General features: G+C 45.2%; 1 protein-coding gene across 9 annotated transcripts in view; it reads left to right on the top strand.

The window, feature by feature from the left end:
- Nucleotides 1-5,511: 5,511 nt before the first annotated feature.
- KANSL3 (KAT8 regulatory NSL complex subunit 3) overlaps nucleotides 5,512-26,332 on the top strand; it is a 34,755-nt gene continuing 13,934 nt past the window's right edge. For 3 of the 9 annotated variants that reach the window (XM_084900702.1, XM_084900704.1, XM_084900705.1), the window contains exons 1-14: nucleotides 5,514-5,596; nucleotides 6,431-6,692; nucleotides 9,831-10,001; nucleotides 19,086-19,176; nucleotides 19,269-19,454; nucleotides 21,449-21,580; nucleotides 21,820-21,936; nucleotides 22,179-22,280; nucleotides 22,386-22,457; nucleotides 23,359-23,433; nucleotides 23,606-23,763; nucleotides 25,282-25,345; nucleotides 25,778-25,978; nucleotides 26,169-26,325. In XM_084900702.1, coding sequence (XP_084756828.1) covers nucleotides 6,478-6,692; nucleotides 9,831-10,001; nucleotides 19,086-19,176; nucleotides 19,269-19,454; nucleotides 21,449-21,580; nucleotides 21,820-21,936; nucleotides 22,179-22,280; nucleotides 22,386-22,457; nucleotides 23,359-23,433; nucleotides 23,606-23,763; nucleotides 25,282-25,345; nucleotides 25,778-25,978; nucleotides 26,169-26,325 — 1,741 coding nt within the window. In that variant the 5' untranslated portion in view covers nucleotides 5,514-5,596; nucleotides 6,431-6,477. The other 6 variants (XM_084900703.1, XM_084900706.1, XM_084900709.1 and 3 more) reach the window with 5 other exon arrangements.

The raw sequence follows: 26,332 nt of genomic DNA on the forward strand, positions 1-26,332 counted from the left end.
GTGTTTCCCCGAAAATAAGACATCCTCCAAAAATAAGACCTAGCGCATGGAAAGATAAGACATCCCCTGAAAATAAGACCTAGCGCAACTTTGGGAGAAAAAATTAATATAAGACACTGTCTTATTTTCGGGGAAACAGGGTAGTAGAAGAAATATTTGTGAATAAATGAAGGCCAGTGTATCCTACAGGATATCAGAGGAAGGAGAGGCGTTATAGAGAAGAGATGGCCAACTCTAATCCATTGGATGTCTTGGATGGAGAAAACAATTGTGAAGTCGAATCGGGTTCAGAGGGAGAGTGGACTGTTATTAATGAGTCACGTTTGCCATTGCAGGGAGGCATTATGGTTTTAACATCCGCTACAGAGCACCTTTCTGTTTGTTGGAAATAGTCCAGAATTGTGAAGTGACACTTTGCCTCCTTTCTCTGCACTGCCTAACTCCACTCCCACCCCCACCTTCCTAGACACTCGGGATTCCTGTGGCATCGCACAGGCAGGCAGTCTGTCTGCAGCACTGTGTCTCTTCCTTGGGCTACCCTATTTCCATCAACATTGCAGTCATTAGTCTCACTCCTGCCCTGGTGGGGGACCAAAATTAACCAATCCTCTAATCACCCAAAAATGACTGGGCTTGTCCCCTGATGGTGTTTTCCATTCCAGGGACATCTGCGTTTGACTGTAGTCCAGGGGTGGTGTGTGAGTGTGTGAACGTAGGGGTGAGTGATGAATCAAACACCACAGGGGCCACTGAGGCCAGTGAGACTGCCTAGAGGGCGAGCATATGCAGACCCCATGCTGCCACACCTGCTGAGCCCAGTGCTGTCACAGACTCCAGTTATTTTTCAAGAGAATCCAGAAACCTTGATTTTTATATGAAGTCTCCCAAATTTAAAATGTTTACAATTAAATAAAAATGTAAGATAGTAATGTGAAGGCCAAAGGAATTGGTGTTGGGTTGTACTTGGCGCATTAGCTGTATCTGTATGGGCCCTTACCAACCTTTCCAGCCCTTCTACAATGGCCTGGTCCTTCAGAGCCCAGCCTCAGGTGGCTTCTCTTCATGACCACCCCAAACCCCTCATCAGGAAATCTTTCTTCTTCCGAAACATTCTCGGGTCCCTCACAGTAATTATTTGTGTTCTTGCCAAGTGCCATTATTATCCCATTTCAACACCACTCTGGATAAATGTTTCTTTTATTTTTCCTTATTCTTTTTTTCTATTTTTTTTTATTTCAAGAAAAACTATTTTATTTTATTTTATTTTATTAAAATATATTTTTATTGATTTTTCACAGAGAGGAAGAGAGAGGGATAGAGAATCAGAAACATGGATGAGAGAGAATCATCGATCAGCTGCCTCTTGCACACCCCCTACCGGGGATGTGCCTGCAACCAAGGTACATGCCCTTGACCGGAATCGAACTCGGGACCTTTCAGTCTGAAGGCCAATGCTCTACCATTGAGCCAAACTGGTCTCAAGAAAAATTATTTTAAATATAATAATGTTACATGCAATAAATGTTATTATTTCAAGAAAAAATGATCTTAAATATAATGTTACATGCAATAAGCATTAATACCTCAAGAAAAAAATTTTTAAATATGTTATATGCAATAAACAATTATTCAAAAAATGATCGTACATATAATAATATTACATGCAATAAACATTAATATTTCAAGAATCAAAGGATTTTAAATATAATAATATTAGAGGCCTGGTGCACAACATTCGTGCACTGGGGAGATGGTCCCTCAGCCCAGCCTACACCCTCTCTCAGTCTGGGATTCCTCGGGGGGATATCCGCCTGCCAGCCTAGGCCCATTCCCCATAGCTAACAGTAAGAAATCCCCCGAGGGGTCCTTACTGCTGCCATGGAGGCCAGAGAGGCACCTGCCACCGCTGCTATGCTTGCCAGCATGAGCCCGGCTTCTGGCTGACCAGTGCTCACCCTGTGCAGTGCACTGACCACCAGGGGGAGCTCCTGCATCGAGTGTCTGCCCCCTATTGGTCAGTGTGTGTCATAGCCAACAGTAGTTCCACCATTCGGTCGATTTGCATATTTGGATTTTATTATATAGGATTACCAAAACTGTACTAACATACTATATTTAAAAACTTGTAGAAAATATTAAAAATCTGAAAATAATAGGGTTACTTCTATTATGTTTTAGAATATTTGCCCCCCTCTGGCTCTATTTTTGTTCATCAGTTTATGTTGTTCTTTATATTCCACTAATAAGTGAGATAATATGATATTTATCTTTCTCTGACTGGCTTATTTCGCTTAGCATGATGCTTTTAAAGTCTACACTGAGTGGCCAGATTATTATGATCTCTGAATGCATAATAATATGGCCACTCAGTGTATATCCTATATAATAAAAGGCTAATATGCAAATTGTCCCCCACCAGGAGTTGGACCAGCAGGCAGGCCGGCCAACCGCCCATGTCCCCTCCCCTTGCCAGGCTGGCTGGACCCCACCCATGCATGAATTCATGCACCGGGCCTCTAATACACACACACACACACACATACACACACACACTTACTTAGTGGCCAGATTATTATGCATTCAGAGATCATAATAATCTGGCCACTAGTGTATTTTGTCAAATATGAATATTGCTACTCCAACTCTTTTTTTTCCCATTTGCATGAAAAATTTTTTCCCATCCCTCCACTTTCATCCTGTGTGTGTCTTTTGTTTTGAGGTGGATCTCATATAGACAGCATATAATTGGGTCATGTTTTTTTATTCATTCAGGTACCCCGCACCTTTTAATTAGAGCATTTAATATATTTACATTTAGGGTTATTATTGAGAGAAACTTATTTTTAGCCTTTAATTCTGTTTGGCTAGGTTTCTCTCTGTTTCTTCTTCTCAGTAATCCCGTTAGCATTTCTTGTAATGCTGGCTTGGTGGTGATGAACTCTTTTTTTTTTGTCTAGGAAGCTCTTTATTTGGCCTTCTATTTTGAATGATAGCCTTGCTAGATATAGTAATCTTGGTCTCAGATCTTTGCTTTCCATGACCTTGAGTACTTCATGTCATTTCTTCTAGCCTGTAGAGTTTCTGATGAGAAATCAGGTGTCAGCCTTATGGAAACTCCTTTGTAGGTAACAGTTTTCTTTTCTCTTGCTGCCTTTAAGAGTCTCTCATTGTCTTTAATTTTTGGCATTTTAAATAAGATGTGTCTGGGCGTGGGTCTGTTTGGATTGTTCTTGTTTGGGGTTCTCTGTGCCTCCTGAACTTGTGTGACTTTCTCCTTTACCAGGCTAGGGAAGTTTTCTACCATTATTTCTTCAACACCTTCTCTATTCCTTTCTCTCTTTCTGCCTCTTCTGGCACACCTGCTATTCTAATATTGTTACGTTTCACCCTGTCCCACCGCCCCCTTAAGCTGTCCTCCTGTTTTTTAATTGTTTTTTTCTTTTTCGTTCTCTAATTGAGTGATATTTTCAACTCTGTCTTCTAATTCACTGATCCGATTCTCAGCTTCCCTTAATCTGCTGCATATTCCTTCCAATGTGTTCTTTGTGTTATGTCATTATTTATCTCAGACTTTTCTTTTTCATAGTTACTATATCTTTTTTCATAGTGTTGAGCATTTTTAATATCATTACTCTGAACTCTGTTTCAGACAAATTTCTTATCGCTGGTTCATTATCTCTTCTGGAGAATTCGCTAGTTCTTTCACTTGGGGATTGTTTCTTTGTTTCTTCATTTTGTTTGTCTGTTTGGGTTTGTGACTATGTATTAGATCCACTACACCTCTCAATCTAGTGCAGGACAGCATTAAAGGTTGTTTCTGATTAATTGGATCAGGCTAAGACTCAAAGCCTCCACAGACTAATAGGATTCCTACTTGAATTTCCCTGAGGCAATTGTCTTCAGGTGTGGAGAGAGTTTTTTCAACTGGATGGGGCAGTTGCTTCTGCCTGGAGGCTAATTGTTACTTTTAATCTCTTAAGTGGTCTCTGGGCAAGGTATTTTCTAATAGGGTGTGTCAACTGTCTTCCCCCAGGCAAGGCAGGTGTCTACGTATGTAGGAAAGATGTCCTCTGGCTATAGGAGGGAATGACTAAGCCCCAGAAACTTGGGGTGTCTGCCTTCTGAGCTCTATCCCCCCAAGTCCCCAGTCCTGGGTTCTGCTCTCACAGCTCCAGTCCATTTCACCATTTCACCATCCCTCTGCCAGAGCACAAGGTGGGTGGCTCCACAGGGAGTTTTTGTGCATTGGCCCTTTAAGAGGGTGCCCAAATTTTCAGCTGCCACTCCCTGGCAGAGAGCACCCCACTACTTTTCACAGCTAGATGTTATGTGGGTACCCTCCTCAGCTTGGTGGTCTCTGCTGGGGAGCCAGCTCCAGGATTAGATCCCAGGATTCTCAGTGGCACCCCTCCCCCAGCTGAGAGATCTCTCTGGGACTTCAGTTGCCGTCTGTGGGTGCCCTGCCAGCCCGTTCACACCTCCACACCTCCTACCAGGCTCTGTGCCGGCTTCACCTTCAGTCCTTGGGTATCAGGGTTCTCTGCTGCGAGTTTCCGTTGATTATTCAGGAAGCCTTTCCGAATTTCAGATGTAATTCCAGCTTGTTCCTGGGAGCATGTCCGTGCAGCATCCTCCGACTCTGCCGCCATTTTTAATCTTGCCACAAGCAGTTCTCTTTTTTCTTTATTCTTAATAGACTACTTTTTTATTGTTAATCTTTATTTAGTTTCCATTAATTTTTCAGAGATAATGGAAGGAGGAGGGGAAAGAAGAAGAGGGAGAGGGAGAAACAATGTGAAAGAGACACATACATGGATTGTCTCCTGCTTGGCGGGACAACCAACCGCAATCCAAGTACTTGCCCTTGACGGAGAATCAAACTCCTGTCCCTTCCGTGCCTGGGCTGATGCTCCAATAACTGAGCCACAGTGGCCAGGGGTTAATGGACTAGCTTATAGCAACTTTTTGTTTTTCTTGTGGTTGTTTCTTCTTTTTAAAAACATATTCTTAAAATTGATTTCAGAGAGGAAGGGAGAGGGAGAGGGGGAGAGAGAGAGAGAGAAACCTCAATGATGAGAAAGAATCTTTGAACAGCTGCCTCTTGCACTGGGCTTCGAGCCCCCAACCCACGCATGTGCCCTGACTGTAAAGGGATCCGTGACCTCCTGGTTCATAGGTCAATGCTCAACCACTGAGCCATACCGGCAAGGTATGGTTGTTTCTCAAGAGTAGAATTCCTGACAAGCACATTTAGGGGGCCTGCTCTGGCAGAGATGAAGGGTGAAGGGACATCGGGTGTGGGCAGCAGGATTGCTGCTGCAAGAGCCAGAGTCCTCCTTGGTCCTCGCAGGAGGTGGATCCAGGACGGGGTGGTTACCTGCCTCGGAGATCCGCCCATTGCAGGCTCTCCGCTTCCCGCCTTTGTGGCGCAGTGATCCACTCCGGGTTTTCCGGCTCCCCGGCCCTCCCGCTCAGGCTATAATCCGGTTCCGCGTTTTGCTCGGAGCCGGAGAGCCGAGCTTGGGGGCGGTAACGCGCACGCGCCCTGAGAGCCGCCCGGGCCTAGCGCGCGGCCCGCGGATCGCGGGTGAGGGAGGTAGGGCCGCTGGGTGGCGGGCCTTGGGGATCGCGGCCCGGGGCGGCAGGCGGCGGCCCAGCGAGAGCCTCGGGACTCCCCGGCATTCGGGGGCCCGGGGCTGGATCCCGGGCCGGGGCGGCCGGTCGTGCTGGGTCACTGGGCCGGGCGGGTGCGAGGCGGCGCCTCCTGGTCGCGAACTCTCGGTGACCTTGGCCTAGTCGCTCCAGCCCCTCAGACCCGCGCCTTCCCCGGTGAAGGGGGAACGATAGGCCCCGCCTGCTGCACGGGGGCTTCGGGGCTCCGTGGCGAGGCCCCGGGGACGGCCGCAGCCCCGGGCGGTCTGCGGGGACCGCCCACGGGCAGAGACGAGGTCCTCCGCGGCGGCGTTTTGTTGCGGGCTGCGCGAAGGAGCCCTCATTTGTTCTTTTAACAACGCCAGAGCATTAGGAAGTTGTTGCAAAACTTTCACTTAATTAACACAACACAGACGTCAGAGGCCCCGGGAGGCCGGGCTGCCCGCGGTAGGGGCGCCTGGAGCTCAGGGACGGGAGGCGTCGGCACCGGGGACCGCGCTGTTGGCTCCGGCCCTTCCGGCTCCGAAGAGCCCGAGGCGCCGGCCCCGCGAGTCCGGGTGCGGAGGGAGGTGTCTGCGCCCGGTCCGGCCTCCGGCGCAGAGGCTGCGCGCAGCGCTGGTGGCGCCAGATTCGTGAGGGCGGAGTGGGCCCGGGGCCTCCCGGGGTGGTGAGGGGCGCAGTGCAGAGACGTCTCAGACGGGAACGGTGGAAGGAGCATGGGCGGTGCTGCAGGTTGGAGAGGTTGGGGATGTGTGCACTGACGCCCTTTCCGCCGCAGGTGGCCAGCATGCGGACAGCTGCCCCTTGACTGGCCGCCCTGCTGCCATGGCCCACCGCGGCGTGGAGAGGGACTTCCAGTCGTCAGCGCGGCGCATGGGCACCTCCCTGCTCTTCCAGCTTTCAGTGCACGAACGGGAGCTGGACCTGGTGTTTCTGGATCATAGCTATGCCAAGCCATGGAGCGCCCACCCAGATGCCAGTAGCGCCCGGCCCACCCGCATGCTCTTCGTCACTCCCCGGCGGCAGCATGAAAGCACCATGTGAGTCGGGGCTCCGCTCCTCGGGGCTGCGGTTGCCCTCACGGGGCAGCGGTCAGGTGGATTAAAGGGACTTTTCTGGGGATTGTGGGGGCTGGGATGTCTAATTCGGGCATCTCTGGTAAGCGTGCGAGGATATCGGGCTGAATGGACATCAGCATTCAAGACATCTGACAGGAAAGCAGGATGTTCCAAAGAATGTAAACAGCCTATTCCACTTAGGTGATTGGACGGATGGAGAGAGGAAGTGGAAGAAGATTATTAACTGATGAAGAATAAGACTGACTGAAGGGTAGTTGACTTAGAAACTGCCTCACAGGGTTAGACTCATTCCTTTAGTCCAATGTGCTGGCTTGCCCAAACGCTGGCAACAATAAACTTTTCCTGGTTTCACCATAAAGTTCAGTAGGCATATATTCCCCAAGACCTTGCTTTCTCCCTTAGCTGTTTCAGAACTGTCACCCATGGGTGACATAAACCTTTCTTCCATCTGGTTGTATTTTCAGCCAGGCTAATTACAGGGTAAGGAATTTTTAAAAATATATTTTTATTTCTTTCAGAGAGGAAGGGAAAGGGGAGAGAGAAAGGAATATCAGTGATGAGAGAGAATTATTGATCAGCTGTCTCCTGCATGCCCCTTGCTGGGGATGTGCCCTTGACCAGAATCGAACCCAGGACCTATCAGTCCGAAGGCCCATGCTCTATCCACTGAGCCAGTCCAGCTAGGGCAGAAATTTTTTTTCATAAATTTAGTATGTAATAGGTGATATAGTTACATTTGGCTTAAATAAACCTATTTAGCAATTCTTTTGAGCTTTAAGGTGTTCTAATTATATTTTAACATTTGTTGATATATTTTGATGACCAAATCACACCTTTAGTAATCTTATAAGCTGTTTTGGGGAGGAGCTTTTGTTTTTAATTTTATTTATTGACTTTGGGGGGAAAGGAGGGAGAGAGAAATATTGATTCTTCTTATTGCATTCATTGGTTGATTTTTGTGTGCCCATGACCAAACCAGCAACCTTGGCATGTTAGGACAGTGCTGTAACCACCAGGGCTTAGTGTGTTTGTTTTAATCTGATCCCATGTCTAATGTCTCATCTTTTCTCTAGCACAGGTTTTAGATTTGTTGGGGAGTAGAGATCTTATATTTTGGTTCTTTAGATCCCCCATTGAGCCTTAATGAGCTAGAATTACTATACTATGTGTTTTAAACACATACAGAATAGTGGTTTTTGTTGTACAGAACACAGGATCTCTGCCTGTAGAGAATTACTCAGCATAATCTCGATGCCTCTGACTTGGGGCATAGCTCATGAGTTCCTTTATGTAGAACTTGAAATTTTTCCCTGTTTCCTAGTTATGTAATAAATTGCTAACATTGAAACTCCTGTGTTTGTATCTTGTATTTTTTAAAAGTGGGGTTCTGTGGATTTGGCTATTTCAGTCCTTAGAAAATTATTTCCTTTTACAAACCGTCTCCTTATAGATAGCCCTCGAAAGCGGGAATCTGGCATGTTCAGTGAACTCATTTTAGGTCATTGTGTCCGGAGTATAGTTGTAATGGGGGTGTAAGTGGGAGCTAGGGGAGAAGTTGGATTTTTATTTTTAAAAGGTCTCTGAATTTTTGCTAGGAGGCCATTGCAATAGAGGGGGCCAGAGGTCAGGATAACTTGGATAGGGGCAGCAGTAGTACAGGAGAAAAATGGATGTCTTTGAGATTTATTTTGTGGGTAGAGTCAACAGGACCTGCTGTGCTGAATTGGAAAGGGACCAGGGTTAAGGCCTAAGGTGATATTAGGATGACTTTTAGATTTCTGCCTTAAGCGCTGGGTGTGCCTGAGTGGGGGAAAGCTCAGGGAGGATATGTTGGAATGATGAAATCAGAGTTCTTGATGAGGCACACAGGTCCAAGTACCTGGTCCAGAGAAGTAATCCACTCGTTCACCCGCCACCCAGTCTCGCAGCATGTGACTTCTCTTCATTTCAGAGTGGTGTAATATCCCAGCCACTGGGAATGGATGCAGTAAAATCATGGGTGTCAGAAAGTTACAGTGATGTTTGGTAGACAACCATAGACCAGTTTGATTGGCATAATATTTAGGGTGACGGTACAATGAAGGACCCTTATGGTACTAGATTTCATTAACATTTTTAAATAGGAAAGGTTCTTCAGTCTGGCCTGCGTGGCTGAGCGGTTTAGTACTGACCTATGAACCAGGAGGTCACGGTTCGATTCCTGGTCAGGGCACATGCCTGGGTTGTGGGGCCTGCAGGAGGCAGCCAATCCATGATTCTCATCATTGGTGTTTTCGTCTCTCCCTTCCTCTCTGAAATCAATAAATAAAGAGGACATTTTAATAAAGTACAAGAAAACTGAAAAAAAAAGTATCTTAAAAATATATATGTATATATATGTGCATATAAATATTAAAAAGAAAATGGAAAGATTCTTTAGATGTCCATTTCTATTTGTTTCTGTTCTGGGCCCTTTTCTCAGTGAGTTAAATCGCTGAGGTGTCTACATTCCAGGTGATCTTAGACAATCATGGGCTTTTACAGCAAATAGTTACTATCAGTTGACTTGCTGGTGAAGGGGAAAGTTTGTATGAATAGTTACAACTCAGATCAGTACTGTCCAACTGAACTTTCTGCAGTGGTAGAAATGCTCAGTACCTGTGCATCTGATATGGCAGACACCCGCCACATATATCTGTTGCACACTTGAAATGTGGTTAGTCTGACTGAGAAACTGAATTTTTAATGCTGTGTAATTTTTCTTTAAGTAGTTTCATGTGGCATATAGTTGTTGTATTGGGAAGCACATATAGGCATTCAGCTATTTGCTTATGGAATATATTTGTCTTTTTTAAAAAGTAACTATTTGTTATTTTTTGCATACAGTCTTTTAAAAATGACTTAATGTCCCCTCGCACATCAGAGTGTGTCAGAGGGCAGAGACTTGACAAGTGTGGGAAAGATGACTTTGAACCATAATTTTCTTGTGGATATAATGTGCTTGTGCATATTTTAAAGCTGATGATAGTAAAGAGACGTTTTTGGCAACCAGATGATTGTTAAACATCTGTGTTGTATGCAGTACATGTGGCCTGGTCCAATCTTCTCACCTGTTTACAGCGAGTCAGACGTCCCAATAGATGTGGAGACAGTCACTTCAACCCCCATGCCACTCTACGACAATCAGAAGGCACGCAGCGTGATGAACGAGTGTGAACGGCATGTCATCTTCGCCCGGACTGACGCAGACGCCCCTCCCCCACCAGAGGACTGGGAGGAGCATGTCAACAGGTAGGCTGCTCTGCAGGAAGACTGGTCACTCCAGGGTTGATGCTCACGGCCCTGAAAATGTTTTATACCATCATCTGCATTGAAACACCTTTATTAGGCACTTAATTCATTTGCAGCCGCACACATGTCCTTCTAACCCTGCTTCGTAAGTCTCAGCTCACTGTGTGCAGTGAGCTCCTTGAGAGGAGGGTTTGCATCCCAGCCGTCTTTGCATCCCTGACACCTAGGACACTGCCTGGCACATAGTAGGCATATGATAAATGCTTATCAAATAAATAAGAGAATTAGATTTGATAGTTATAACTAACTCTGTAGCTTATGTAGTATAAGATCTGATATGAGAGTTTCCCAGACTCCAAAAAAGCAACTCCCCAAAACATTAAATGTATATTTGTAAGGTACTGTTTTATAAGGTCTGTAGCTAGGTCATGAAAATGTTTTGGAGTCACATGAAAAGCTAACAGATGTTTGATTTGAGTGGCTGTTAAATACATATTTGCAGTCTGTGTTCTTGAGGGAAAATTTCAGCCCCGTTTCATGAATTGCCTGTCTTACTACCATGGTTCCTGCTGACCCAGGGACTCCACACTCTTCTCCAGGTCATCTGTCATTGTTCTTTTGGCAAATATTTATCTTTTGTTTATTGCATAACCTTATGAAGATAAAATTTACATACCTTATAACTTACCTACTTAATGTGTACATTTTAGTATATTCATCACCACAATCCATTCGATGCACATTTTCAGCCCCCAAAAAGAGACTTCATATCCATTAAAGTCCTTCCCATTTCCTCCCAACCCTTCCAACCTCTGGCAACCACTGATTTCCTTACTGTCTAAGTTTGCCTGTTCTGAACATTTTATATAAACCTAAACGTACGATATGTGGCTTTTACGTCTGGCTTCTCTCAGAAGGTTTTTGAGGTTCATGTGTATTGTAGCATGAGTCAGTACTTCATTCCTTTTTATAGCCAAATGATAATTCATTGTACCACATTTTGTTTATCCATTCATCTGTTGGTGGATATTTGGGCTGCTAACACTTTCTGGCTGTTAGGAATATGCTGCTTTGAATATTCATGTACTTGTTTTTGTGTGGCCCTATGTTTTCAGGTCTCTTAAATCTTTACCTAGAAGTGGAATGGCTGGGTCATATGATAACTTCATATTTAAGTTTTGGGGGCTTTCTAAGCCGATTTTCAAAGGAACTACACCATTTTACCTTCCACCAGCAGAGTAAGAGAGTTCTAATTTCTCTACATCTTTGCCAACATTTATTGTCTGTTTTTTTGTGACTATTCTAGAAGTTGTGAAGTGACAGCCAGTTGTGGTTTTAATTTGCATTTTCCTGGTGGCTCTCTGTGTATCTGCCATATGTAAGGGAATATTAAAATGCTACACAGGAGTTGGTAGCTGGTACCCTTGCCATAATGTTGGAGAGATCTTATTTTATAATCATGGAAGAGAAAAAGGACGCTCTGTAGGAAAAAGGATGGGAATTTTGAGGCAATTGTAGTGATGTATGAGTCTGGTCTGAAGTCGGGAATGAGGATGAGCAGGTGTGCCCTGTGACCGAGGTGGGAGCTATCGGAGGAAGAGCAGCTCTGCACGTTGAAGAGCTTGTGAGCAAGTTGTTTAGGATCGTGAATTGGAATGAGCGCTGTGCCCTAAGAAGGGGGACATGCTCTCCAAAGCTTCAGATACAGAGGAAAACTGCTGTGAGTGAAGATCAACTGCTGGAATATTCTCAGAGTCAGTGAGTTCAGCAAAATGGTTATCATTGTTGTTACAGTTAAGAATAAAAAACAGTGACAGTGGTAGTAACAAAAAACAAAACAAAACACCTATCATTTGTCAAGTGCTTTCTGGTGCCAGGCATTGTGCCAAGCGCTTCATGTCCATGATCTCTTACTCCTCACAGCAACTCTTCAAGGTATAGTCCTTCTTTGTCTATTTTATACGATGGAGAAACTGAGCTCAGGATGGTTAAAAAATCTTAGTTAGGAAGTGAATTTGTTCAGAGCAGACAGTCCACCTCGAGAGCCCAGTGTTCCCAGCTATTCTCCCCGCTTCCTGAGGGCAGTCAGTAGCTGACCAAGGCGACCCCTCATGGTTAGGTGTCCCTCGGTGGTGTCCTCTGCGTGCAGTTCCAGAAACTGCATGGGAGAACTGCATGGAGCTTTTTATCAGTTCACCATGGACATGATCGAGAGATTTGGGGGGACTTTTTATACTTACCAAAATCATCAGACACTTAGTAACACATATGAATACCAGTTTCTTAATTTACGAAGACAGCTATATCTATAAGGCAGATGAGTCACGGGAGAGGCCTGGCCAGAGCATCGATTCTCAGTGGGAGAGTCCGGAAGCCCTTCTGTTCCAGAGTGGATGGCAAGTACAAAATCTGCCCTGGAGGCTTCCTCTTTCAACAAGGTAGCTGGGTGCACCCATCTGTCCTCAAAGCAAAAAGGGCTCCCGATGAGGCCAGGGCACACCTCACCTGCCCTGTGAAGAACACTGACAGACTCTTATCTTTGGCTTGTCTTTCTCCATGGGGACCTCCATCCTTGTTATGACATTGCCATAGATTGATATGGTTACTTAGCGCTCAGTTTATCTCAGACTATTTGTTTTTTTAGTGTCTGATGAAATTTTGGAGGCGTCCTTCTCATTAGCAACAGGCTTACAAACCATCTCTTCAGGTAGGTCACTTTTGCACACAGCTGTTTTATTATTTGATGATACTTGCTTCACTTTCAGAGGCCACCGAACTCTGACCTTGTTCCCGAACTCTGGGTCCGTAACCTGTTTGGAGCTTGCAGTTAGGTCCCTTTATTCGATTATAATCAACTTGTTGCCACTCTTTCCCTTCACTTGATGGTTAAGTTGCTGATTTTTCCTTCTTGTATAAAATAATGTAAAATTAGTTTCCCATATCAAAAACTCATGGTCTGTAGGACCAGAAATTTGTTTTCCTCAGAGATCTTTCAATGGAGTCAGAAACTTAATTTTCTTTGTTAGTGCCCTGGGTTCCCCTCTTGAATTATTTCAGTAGTAACTGCCTTCAGAGAACATTCTGTGTATGGAAATTGAAGCTCCCCAACTGACTCTGACTTTCTGTAGCAATGCCTGATATTTTGTGAAACAGTTTAAAAGTCTTCTCTGACTGATTGAATTGTCTAGATGAGGGTGAGTAAGCCAGTGCCCTTGAACTAAGAATAGTTTTCATATTTTTAAGTGGTTAAAAAAGATCAAAAGAAGACATGTGAGCCTAAGCTGGTTTGCCTCAGGATAGAGTGCCAGCTTGCGGACTGAAGGGTCCCGGGTTTCATTGCTGTCAAGGGCACATGCCTGGGTTGCAGGCTCGATCCCCAGTAGGGGACATGCAGGAGGCAGCCAATCAATGATTCTCATCATTGATGTTTCTGCCTCTCTCGTTCTCTTCCTTTCTGAAATCAATAAAATATATATATATTTTTTAAAAAGACACATGCAATTCAAATGTCAGTTTTATTGGACCCCAGTCATGCCCACTGTTAGGTATTGTTTGTGGCTGCTTTTGTATTACGACTGCAGAATTGAACAGCTGTGACAGACCATATGGCTCACCGAAGCAAATATGTATTATCCAGGCCATTAGGAGAAGTTTGCTGACCTCCTGTGTCTGCATGCCAAAGTTGTGTGACTCGAAGAACTTTGAAAACAATTTACATTTTGTTGGGGTAGTAATGTCCTGAAGAGTTGGACCAGCTTTTCCCCCCAAAACATGTTTCTTAAATGTTGAGTTTAATTAGATGCACAGCTTTTAAAAGACATTCAATAAAATACTTGATACATGATATGTCTCAGCATTCCTCAAATGGATTTTAGGACATTTCCAATATTTCAGTAAAAGAGTCTAGTGTCCTAAAGCAGGTTGTCTTATCTTAGAAATCAAAACTTCTCTGAATTCAGCCAAAAGAAAACCAATCTTCTTTCCTAAATTTGCTCTAATCAGTGTTTGAAATTTTGAGTCCAAGATCTTTGTGTTGTTTATTTTCCCTCTCTCCTTCCCCTTCATTCTTTTCTTCCTTTGTCCTGGTGTTTAAGAAAAAAATTTTATCATCTGAAAAAGTAAGTGTGACATTCTGTCTCTGGATTTTCTTTGTCTGTCTGTTTGACTTCTGGTTTAAAATAAAAGGTCCTGCAGATATTTTAATATTGAATTCGTCTCCCTTGAAAAATAAGTATCAGAGAAAGAATTACCTTTGAAAATTTTAGGACCAATGTGATTTTTTGGCTGCTTTGGATAAGATGATCCAGAGGTCACGTCATTCAGAATCAGAGCATGGGGCCATGAGATTATCTGATCTCATCTAAGAAATGGAGAGTAGGCGTTTCTGCACTTGTGAAAATGGAATAGGTTTAGTGGAGGGACTGGTTGACTCACTGTAGTTTCCATCAGCTATTTGACTGTTTAGACTTGTATTTAAAATTCTGTCTACTGTTTTTAAATTTTTCCTTAATTATATCTTTTGCCTGCTCTTTATCTTAATCTTAGGTTAGATCTTTTTTTTCCTGCCCACTAAATTTTCCAGCCTTCCACAAAGCTGACAAAATATAGAGAACATATTTCAATCCTAGAAGTCACTTTTTGTATATCCAGCAATAATCTTAAGAACTTTTTCAGGGATTTTAGAACTCCCAACATTGTGGTTTCTTAGCTTAATTGTAGCTGTCATTGATGTAACTTCAATGTAGGAGTAACTTCTAAATGGCTTTCTCATCCTTTCCCATTTTGTTCACATCATTTTCCTTGATGTCATCATTTTGGGTTTCAGAATAAATATAGAGTAAAACAAACAAATAGAGAAAGCATCCTGTTATGTAATAACAGGATAATTTTGGAACTGTTACTGGTGCCTCATAAATTATGCCTCATTCACTGTCCTTGCAACATGATCAGTAGACTTTGAGAGAGCTTAAGAGATTGTTGAACATGAAGACATTGTGTTGTTGTCTAGCCTGTAAATGAACGGTATTGCTGGGGATAAGGCTGCAGTTTAATAATGTTTCCATGATGTCGCGGGTTCTTTACACGTATTTTCATAGAACTAGAGATTTGAAAATTTTATAGCCTTTGGTCTTTCATTTCCACCTCAAGAAATTTATCCTTCAGAGATAGTCACACAGCCATATAAAGTTGGAGATAGATGTGTGTGTTGGGGGAAGGAGGGGTGGGCACTGCAGCTGTCCATAAGAGCAGCTAAAAGGACACAACCTAAATGCCCACCAGTAGGGCAAAACCAGTCAGTAAAAACGAAGAGGTGTGTTAATATGGAAATATAATAGATCCACGTATCTACAGAGAGCTTTTCAATCTGCTTGTGAACACCCTGTCTCCTCCCCCCGCCCAGCAGATCCCCAAGCCCACTCGAGACTCACTGTACGTGAGAGAGATGCTGCTAATAATGTGAACCAGCCGTTCCCATAAGCCTTCCTGGACTCAGAGCGTGCTGAGTCCCAACACTTACACTGAAGCTTCCGCTCCCCGCCTCCCATATCTGAAATCTCTGAATATAAAACTACAACCAAACCTGACTGGATCCTGATAGTGTAGCAGAAATAAACCAAGAGAACTAGTGGAAAATAAGAAAAAGGACACTTCTCAGGAACCCAAGACTGCTTCTGGTCCCCACAAGAGTGTTACGAAGTGGGGAGGTTTGGAGGTTGAGAAGGGATTTATTGGAGCAAGGAACGCTTCCGAAGAGTTCTGTGATCATGGACTTGAGCTGCTTTCCTTCAGCTTTTGCTTCCATCTGTAATCATAGCTCATCTGAGTTGTTATTGCAAGAGGAACCTTAGAGATCCATATTTATTTTACAGTCAAGGAGACTGAGGCATACATCTCGCTCTTCATTGCAGAGCTGGTTAGAGTTGCGGCTCTGAGTTAGTGTCTCCTGGACTGTGTAACTGGTCAGTTGTAAAACATAGGTGAGGTTTTATTTTGCAGAAGGAAAAGGAGCTGAACCATATTTTCCTCCTTTGTAGAGGGTCTTTATTCTTTCCAAAGACAGTAAGATAGTTGTACAAAGTGAATTACAAAGGGTAATTTGCCCTCCCCCGTCATGGTGATTTGGCCATTTATTGGTATTCTTAAAGAGGTGATCTATAGAAAATAAGGTACCTTCATGGTGGGTTGTGATGGGAAGGATGCTGGTCTGCTGTAAAGTAAGAGGTGTTTGGAATTGTTTGACCACCCTGGTATGGTGAAAAGCTCAAGTTAGTTTCACCTAACTCATGTTTCAGTGTCTTCTGCTGCTCAGTTGCCAAGGGCTTAGTGTGGTGAGGAGTATAAAAGTTTGAGTTTGTGCTCAGCTGTTATCAGGGTGTAGAATGTCCATACACACAATTTATCCATGTATTTAGCAGATGTCAAGTCCCTGCTATGGGTCAGATCCTGTTTAATGTGCTGGGGATCTAGCAACAAAAGTCCCTGCCATGTTGGCCTCTACATTCAGCAGAGGGAGATGGACTAAAGAAATAAACAAAACGAATAGAATGTGAGATAATGATATGGATGGAAGGAGTATAGGGAAGTGGTATTGGCGGTTTTATAAGTAGGGATTAGTCAGGAAAGCAACAGTGGAGGTTGACATCTGAGTAATGACCTGAAGGAGGTAGAAGGAGAGCCATTGTTCCAGGGAGGGAATGGACAGCTGGATCCCAGCTCTGATGTGGGAGCATGCAGAATTGGGTTTGGGGGGCAGTGTGGTGAAGCCACAGAAGTCAGGGGCAGTCTTGTATGATGATGTGGCTTATTCCTGCTACTTCATCAGAATCCAGTCGGGTTTTGTTGTAGTTTGATATTGAGAAATTTGGGACTTGGGAGGCAGGGAGTAGGGTCCAGACAGCCTATGGCAATGTCTTTGGCTTTTAACAGGTTGATATGTGGCCACTGAAGGGCTTTGAGCAGAGTGACATGATCTGATTTTTGTTTTGTTTTCTTAATATATTTTATTTATTTATTTATTTATTTATTTAACCAAGAGGAAGGGAGAAGGATAGAGAGTTAGAAACATCAATGAGAGAGAAACATCAGTCAGCTGCCTCCTGCACACCCTGCTACTGGGGATGTGCCCACAACTAAAGTACATGCCCTTAACTGGAATCGAACCTGGGACCCTTCGGTTCGCAGGTTGACACTCCATTCACTGAACCAAACCAGTCAGGGCTGACTTAGATTTTTTTTAATTGATTTATTTCCAAAATTAATATTCCAAATTGACTTTCCAAAAATTGTACTAACTTATATTTCCATCAGCAAAGTAAGGAGACACCTATTTTCTTACACTCCCACAACACAGAGTAGTATTGTTAATTTTTGCCCATTTGATAACTGAAAAATAATATTTTATTATTTTAACTAGAGGCCTGGTGCACGGAATTTGTGCACGGCATTGGGGGGTGGGTGTTCCTCTGCCCAGCCTGCACCCTCTCCAACCTGGGACTCCTTAATGGATGTCCGACTGCCCGTTTAGGCCCGATTCCACTGGGATTCACAATCTGGGGCTGCTGGCTCCCAACCACTCCCCTGCCAGCCTGGTCACCCCTAACTGCTCTCCCTCGCAGGCCTGGTCCCCCCAAACTACCCTCCCCTGCAAGCCTGGTAACTCCCCCACCCCCAAATGCATTGTTATATTTATCTTTCTCCCTTTTATAGCTTCTAGGTTTTAGGTCATACTTAAGGCCTTACGTATTTTAAGATAGATGATTAATAGATAGATAGATATCACTATTCTAGTACTTTGGTAACTTTATTTTTTTATATTTAACTTTTTATTCCACTTGAAATTTATTTTATACGAGTCCAGGGTGCCTTTTAAAAAAAAAAAGTATTTTTATTGATTTCAGAGAGAAAGGGAGGAGAGAGAAATAGAAACATCAGTGATGAGTGAGAATCCTCAATTAGCTGCCTCCTGCGCCCCTTAATGGGGATCAAGTCTACCACCCCAGCATGTGCCCTGGTCAGGAATCGAACTGTGACCTCCTGGTTCGTAGGTGGACTCGCAGTTATGAGCCACGCCAACCGGGCAGCATTTCTTTTTCCAGGTGGTTTCTGCGTGTTTCAGCCCTGCTTCCTTTATCCCCACTGGTTTGAACTGCTGCCTTGGTTTTACTCCAGGTTCTCTTTTGAATCTGGGACCTACGTTTAAACGTTTTTTTAAGGTAATCTTACCACCAGTTTAACTTATGGCTGGGCATTTGGTAAACAAATATTGGGTATCTTCTATTACCTTTCTCTCAATGTCTTTAGGAAGATTACTGACAAGAGTTGGGGTCTTAGAGTGATAAAAATAGACATGAGTGGGATGGAGGGGGCCTTTAATAAGCTCCATTTCACGGTATAACAGGTGGGCACAGGGCAGCAGGATGGGTTTCTAAGTGTGCCAGCTGAGTTGGAGGGGCCACATCCCGCCATCCACAGCAGGGTAGAAGTGTGCCTGTGTCTGTGCTGAGATGACACAGTGTTAACTCACATGGAACAGGCATTCAGAAGTAAATTTGTTATCTGAGTGATTACAGAAATAAAAAAAACTATGGTGAAAAAGAGAGAGGTAGGAGAATAGCCACTTTACTTGTTATATTTCTGTTTCTGAAGCTAATTTAAGTAGGCGTGTTAGCATAGTTGGAGGTTCTAGTACACTGAAATGCTGTTCATCTCGTCTATCTCTTTGTGTGAAAGATTAGCCTTGTGAAATTCAAATATGTTTGTGCAGGGGAGCCATGCCTTTATTTACTCATGGACTATTTTAGTCATTAGGTAAATAATTAGCTTGGCTAGCACTAGAAAGACTTCCTTGTGACTGACTTTGACTTGTAGTGTATTTATCAATACAAGTGCTCGCTGAGGCGGCTTGTTGGCAGAACTGGGGCCAGAATCTCGGTCTGTGCTCTAGCTCCACAGTCTTAGACTAAGCCACTCCGAGGTGTGCTGTTCCACAGCGAGAACAAAAGACATGGCATGATCCTTGTGCAGTGTGCATATGTGAGGAGTGCTCCCGGGTTTGACTTTAATTCCTCTGAGTTTTCCCTACAGAACGGGCTGGACAATGGCCCAGAACAAGCTATTCAACAAGATCCTCAAAGCGCTGCAGTCTGACCGGCTTGCCCGCTTGGCCAACGAAGGGGTGAGATTCCAGAAACTGCCCACAGTGTGTGCCCCCACCCCATGGCTGACAAGGTGGACCTCGTGTTTTATCGCTCCATGTCCATCTTTCAGGCTTGCAATGAGCCAGTGCTACGTCGAGTTGCGGTGGACAAGTGTGCAAGGAGAGTGCGGCAGGCTCTGGCGAGTGTAAGCTGGGACACCAAGCTGATCCAGTGGCTGCACACCACCCTGGTGGAGACTCTGAGTCTGCCCATGCTGGCGGCCTACCTGGATGCCTTGCAGACACTGAAAGGGAAGGTAAGGCTGTGATTGGTGTGTCTTGTGCTGGGGTAGCCAGCCTCTGCTGTGGGTTCAGGAAGTGGGGCTTAGCAAGGTCATTGCTTGGTCAGCCAGGAGGGCATGACTAAATGACAGGTTTGCTATTAAGATAGGAGACATGGTATCACTTCACATTTTTGTCTGGTGCAAACGTCCTCAGCCCTGCTGGCTCCAGGACGAGGTGTGGGCTTGAAAACCAGAACACACTTGTAGCCTCTCCAGCCTTGGAGCTTGTGGTCTGAGTCACCTCTGAGGTGAGGTGAGAGGAGAATTGAATTATCATGCAGAAGATGAAGGGTTTACCTGGCAGGGGTGTTGAGAAGGGGCCAGCAGCAGACCTGTGAACGTAAGAGTGCAGGATGGGGGAGGGGGAGGTGTCAGAGCAGGGAGGGAGATTCATGCCTCAGTCTCTCCTAATCGTGGGGTGAGCCTTCAGTAGCAACACTTTGATTTTAATAATGCTCTGTAAAACATCTATATTTTTCTGCTTTCTCACTGAGACAGTACTGCACAAAGTTAAACTGGTTTGTTTTCATGATTCCAGTTTGTTGTGATTTCAGTCACTGCCTGGGCTGTGTTCGGTGTGGTAGATTATGGGTTTTGGGGCAGATAGCCTGGCTCCATGGTCGGCAAACTGCGGCTCGAGAGCCACATGCAGCTCTTTGGTCCCTTGAGTGTGGCTCTTCCACAAAATACCATGGCTTGGACCAGTCTATTTTGAAGAAGTGGCGTTAGAAGAAGTTTAAGTTTAAAAAATTTGGCTCTCAAGAGAAATTTCAATCGTTGTACTGTTGATATTTGGCTCTGTTGACTAATGAGTTTGCCTACCACTGACCTGGCTCATTTCATCTCAGTCACTAGTCAGCTGTGTAATCTTGGATGTGTCTCAGTTTCCTTATTTCTAATGCATGGCTAGTAATAATACCTTTCTAGGTTTTTTGTGTAAATTAAACTATATAGTTGATCTAGAAAAATGCTTGGCACAAAATTTGGCCAAGTAAGCCCACAGCAACTGTTAATGGTTGTATAAGTTTATAGGCTCTTGAAATTTTTAGAACATTTTGCTCTGATACAAAATGGCCCCAGACAACATGGATTAATTCAGTTCTTGACTTTTTTTTTTGCCTTAACTTTTTCTTCTCCTTTGTGGGAAGCTGCCCATTTTGTTGGTATAATTTGCCTGGCCGCCAACAGCTTCCCCAGCTCTACCCCCAAGTTTTCAAACTCATTGTTTCCTACCCGTTTTTCAGTAGAAGGAAGCTGAGTTTGTTTGAAAACAAACGTAGACTGAGTGAGTACAGAAATAAAATCAGGACAATAATGATACAATAATGATATTCATGGTAGGAAATTTGATATTAGTTTATTTATTCAACGAATAATTTATTTTATTCCTATAATGGGTCAGGCATTGGGGTGGGCAAAACAGAAATACCCCCTATTTTTCTGAACAGAGATGGTTTAAAAACATTTTCTGTTTTCTCTTTAACATTTTAGCAAAATGATTTCCTTATGCTACTACAAATTTTTAAAAACATTTAATATTAACTCATGATATCGAATTATGCAGATAATTTGCTTAACCCCTCTCTTATGTATGCATTCATATTTCTGCTTTTTTGGATATTGAGAGTGAATTTGTCTTTTGTGTAGTAATTGCGTGGAAGTACACACACAGGTGTATCTCATAGATTTTGTTAGGAACGGTTCTCAGAAGCAGACTCCTTTGGGGAAGAGGTAGGAATAAATTTAAGTTTCCTGATGCATATCACCAGGTGTCTTTCCAAAGGATTGACCCACTTACCTTTAATGGTGGGAGGCCATCCATGTAATTGTATCTTTGCTCCTGAGGTAAGCTCAAGGGGCACAGTTCAGGTCTGTCTGGCACATAGTGGGGCTTTGTGCTCTGCCTGATGCTGCTGGTGGGCGGTCTCCTGCTTCCCAGTGGAGCACCTTGTTCTTCTTGCTTCTAGATCCCTTCCTTGATTGACCGGATGCTTGTGTCATCCAACACAAAGACGGGGGCTGCAGGAGCCGAGGCCCTGTCCCTCCTGCTGAAGAGGCCCTGGGACCCCGCTGTGGGCGTGCTTTCTCATAACAAACCAGTAAGTCGGCAGCTCAGGACTTACCTGTGGCCAAGGAATTTTTAGAATCTGGTCTCAGAACTTTGGCAAGGGGATAGTAAGTGGGATGTTTAACTTTTTCATTGATAACTAGTTGTGTATAATGCGTAACAGTTTCCAAAGCAAATCAGCATTGGTTGGGATGAGCAGGTGTGGGGATACCTAGGATTTCGTGGAGGAGCCCTCTCACGCCCTGTTCTCTGGTGGCATTTTCCCCATAGAGCAAGCTCCCTGGCTCTCCGCTCATTCTCGTCGCCTCCTCCGGGCCCTCCAGTTCTGCGTTTCCCACCTCCCGCCGCCACCGCTTCTGGCAGTCTCAGCTCTCCTGCTTAGGCAAGGTATGTGTGGGGCCAGGAGGGACTGTCCTGGGTGGGACTATGGTCTGGGAGGACTGAGCAGACAAAATGCAGCAGTGGGCCAAAGTGAATGAACTAAATATGGAGCTTCCCCACCTCTCTTTTCATTTGGAATTGGAATGGTGCTTGTCCAGGGTTGATGGATTCTAGGGCAGGTTAAGCGGATTTGAGCAAAGACTTGAAACTTAACCTTTGCTGGCCTGGCTGCCACTTCCTTTCGATAGGTCATCCCCGTAGCCACCCATCTGCTGAACAATGGCAGTGGGGTGGGAGTTCTGCAGTGTCTTGAGCATATGATTGGAACCGTGAGAAGCAAAGTGCTGGAGGTGAGGCTGCCCTGCCTGAGTCACTGAGGCACACCCAGGCTCCGGGCTCTGCTCCCAGCGTTAGCCTCTGTGTAACTGTCTTGTTGTCTTTCTCTTTCCGCAAAGATTCACAGCCATTTCCCCCACAAACCCATCATCTTGATTGGCTGGAATACAGGAGCTCTGGTGGCCTGTCACGTGAGTAATTCCCACCTTCCGTGGAGGTTGCCTGGGGTAGAATGCTGCTGCCACTGCTGCCACCAGCCACCGCCCGAGTCCCCTTTTATGTTCCAGGCACAGTGCCGGATGCCAGACCTACATAATTACATTTTAAACATAAAAGTAAACCCCTTGGGCCCTCACCCAGTTTACCAGTGATCAACTTACAACAAGGCTTTTGACCATCTCTTTTCTCTGTCAGTATTGTGAAGAAAATCCCAAATATTTCATTCATATGCATTTCAGCATGTTTCTGTGAAACATTCCTCTCCAGGCTCCTCCCCACCCCCCACTCCCCTTCACAAACACAAGCACTGTTCTTCCACCTAAAGCAAAACAATGCTAGCAGGAAAATTTTTAATGGCTCTGGAATTTGCTGTTATATTCATGTTCCTTTCCAAGACATCAAGGAACCTTTCCTTTGTTACTTTACATACCATTTGCGTGCATATTACTTTGCATAAGTGTCCCTGACCTATCCAGAGCCCCAGTTCTCAAGTGGATAAGCTGAGTGAAGACTGTGCTGCTTGCTATGGTCTGTGCCATAAGAGGGGAAGGCTGTCTCCTCATAACCCTGGTCCCAGGACAGCAAATTCCCTAAGAAGTTGGAGTGCCTGGGAGTATGGACGTGGGGAGTGAGCAGGGGGCCTGTAGTCTAGGGAATTGACAGGATGGAAATATTAAGCCTCCCATCCAGTGTCCCAGGTGGTGGCTGCTTGTGGAACGGCACGTCTGTGTTCTGTGTTACTGTTGCCACCGCGGCTGGCACTGCTGGGGGTTGGGATGGGGAGGAGTAGATGGGACTAGCTGGTAGCTTTGGACCAGTTCTGATTTCTCGGTAGGAAGGCGCTTGACCTTGAGACAAACTATTCATTTCTAGGTATCGGTGATGGAGTACGTCACTGCGGTTGTCTGCCTTGGGTTCCCTCTGCTTACCGTGGATGGCCCCAGAGGGGTAAGCATGGGGCACCATTGATTGCTGGGCCGGTGAGAGAGTAGGGAGTGCGGGCCTCGCCCAATGTGCTGCACAGTGACTTCGGCAGCCCAGCTGGCTTCCTGAGCCGACCGGCCAGGGCAGTGCTTAGTGACTGTGGACTGCCTGATTGTGAACCCTGCGCTTGTTTTAGGATGTTGATGATCCCCTCTTGGATATGAAGACTCCAGTCCTCTTTGTCATTGGCCAGAATTCCCTGCAGTGTCACCCTGAAGCCATGGAGGACTTCCGGGAGAAGATTCGGGCCGAGAACAGTTTGGTGGTGGTTGGGGGAGCTGATGATAACCTCAGGTGGGTAGGCCACCCAGGGCTGTGGGACCCGTGCTGTGGTGGTGGAGAGCGGCCTGTGAGGTGGTGAGGTAGCTAGCTGTACAGGCTAATCTGGTTCAGACCACATCTGAAAGGGCATGAACAACCTTTTTATTTTTTTACATTTTTAACTACTTCAGATTTATAAAATGTTGCAAAGATAGTACAAAAAAATCCTGTATAACCCTCACCTGGATTTCTCAAATATTAACATCTTACATAACCAGTGTATAATTATCAAAGTCAAGAAATTAACTTCAATCTGATACTGTTATCTAATCTACAGATTCAGATTGCATCAGTTGTCTCTGGTTCAGGGTCCAGGATCACATGTTGCTGTTGGTGCCATGGCTTCCCTGTCTCCTTTAATTTGATTCATTTGATACTGCTCAGTTCGTCTTTGTCTTCCATGACCTTTACACGTTTAAAGACTTTGGCCAGTTATTTTGTAGACTGCCCCTCAGTGTAGGTTTTTGACATTTTTTATGAGTAGGTTGAAGAAATGTATTTCTGGCAGTAATGCCCCAAAGGCAAGGAAGGTAACGTCACTGCACCTCCTCCGAGGATACATGATGTTGGCATGTCTTGTCACTGGTGATGTTATCCTTGGTCATGGGTTACGGGGCCTCTGCCACGTTTCTCTACAGTAGTTACTATTTTCCCTTTTAATTAGTAGTTATCTTGTGGGGAGAAGATACTTTGAGACCCTATAAATATAGTCTTTGTCATCATGGGATTACTGGGGTAGGCATTTTTTTTTTTTTTTTTTAATAATTCTTTATGGTTGAATAATACGTATGTCCCCTTTTCCCCTCATTGACCCCTCCAGCCCGCCCAGGCCTTCACCACCCTACTGTCTGTGTGGAGTAGGCATTTCTTTACATTTTGTTCCTTCCTCAGGATGACTATGAACACGTTTTATCGTATAAAGTACCTTTTACATATTTTGAGGATAAACGGCCAAAGTTTGAGAGAGTTTTATGAGGCACCTTTAGTTCTTGAGATGTCTGCTCCCTTACAAGGCCAGCTCCCTTTTGGGCCGTTAGTTACATTTCCATGAAACATACTGAATGTGTCATGTATGGGGCCTCCTTTTCCTGTATGCTCACTCTGAGAGAGTCAGTCATTTAACTGGAGAGCTTAAAGCGGTGCCTGCCCGCACCTGTCTTGTGGGTTTCTTACCCAAAGGTGTTTGGGAGAATTCCTTTTGATCTTGGTCATTTGACAACTTCTCAGGGTTTGGGCCTTTGTTGGGGGTCTTGTAAGGTTCATGACGACATAGGACTGTGTATTTCCGGCACTTTTCTTATGCTCCTTAATGCAATCCCCCAATCTATCAGTGAGGTGTTATGATTCTCCATTTTGCAGATGTGGAAACTGAGGTGCAGAGAGGTTGCAACACCTGCCTAAGCACTTACATAGTCTTCCTCCCCAGGCCTTGAAAATAACCTCCACTGATGCCATGGAATATTTAGAACATTCCTCCTTTCTGTCTCTTAGGATAAGTAAAGCAAAGAAGAAGTCAGAGGGGCTGACACAGAGCATGGTGGACAGGTGCATCCAGGTACACACTTGCTTTTCGTTTTCTCAGCGAGGCTTCCTCTCTGCAGCCTTTGGCTTAGTCTTGCCAGTAACAGCCCTTTTGTCTCTGATGGGTAAGGGGTATATCCCCTGGGGCCTTTGGTGGCCCACATCACAAGCAAAGAGAAAGAGAAAGAAGAAGGGAGAAGAAGGGGGAAGGAGAGGAAGGAGCTAAAATGTGGAAGAAGTGTCAGGGAAGAAGGGGTTCACGGGAATGGTAGTGCATGACACCCCAGGGCACCTCCCCTCAGTTCCTCTGGCCTCTGGCTGCGGTTGGGGTTTGTGCCAGGTTTTGTGCACATGGGGAGGGCCTGGCACCTCAGATGCCAAAGCCAAGGTAATCAGTTTCAGTTGGAACTATGGGGCAGTCCCTGTTCTCCAGCCGAGGACTCTATGCTGGCCTCTCTTACACCAGGATGAGATTGTGGACTTTCTGACTGGAGTGCTCACTCGCACCGAGGGGCACGTGGGTGCCGAGCCGCGGGACCAGGATGCGGAGAAGAAGAAGAAGCCCCGGGATGTGGCCCGCAGAGACCTGGCCTTTGAGGTCCCCGAGAGGGGCAGTCGACCTGCCTCGCCAGCTGCCAGGCTTCCAGCCTCCCCGTCAGGCTCCGAGGTAATGTGGCAGGGAAGGGGAACGAGGACCACAGAGCTGGTGTTTTGGCTTCTCGGGGTCACCTATGTGCTGGGGGCCAGTGCTTTAGGCCTGTGAGTTCCTACAGGGTGAATTCCTGACCAGGGAATGCCAATAGGTGGTGAAATCTAGACAATGTTGGCTCGGCTCTTGCCCTTCTCACTCTGCTCAGGATCTCTCCAGTGTGTCCAGCAGCCCCACCTCCAGTCCTAAGACCAAAGTAACCACAGTGGCCTCGGCCCAGAAGTCCAGTCAGATTGGGAGCTCTCAGCTGCTGAAGAGACACGTGCAGCGGACGGAGGCTGTGCTGACCCACAAACAAGCCCAAGGTATCGT

The sequence above is a fragment of the Pipistrellus hanaki genome (genome assembly GCF_964339955.1).
Source record: "Pipistrellus hanaki genome assembly, chromosome: 12".
Lineage (NCBI taxonomy): Eukaryota > Metazoa > Chordata > Mammalia > Chiroptera > Vespertilionidae > Pipistrellus > Pipistrellus hanaki.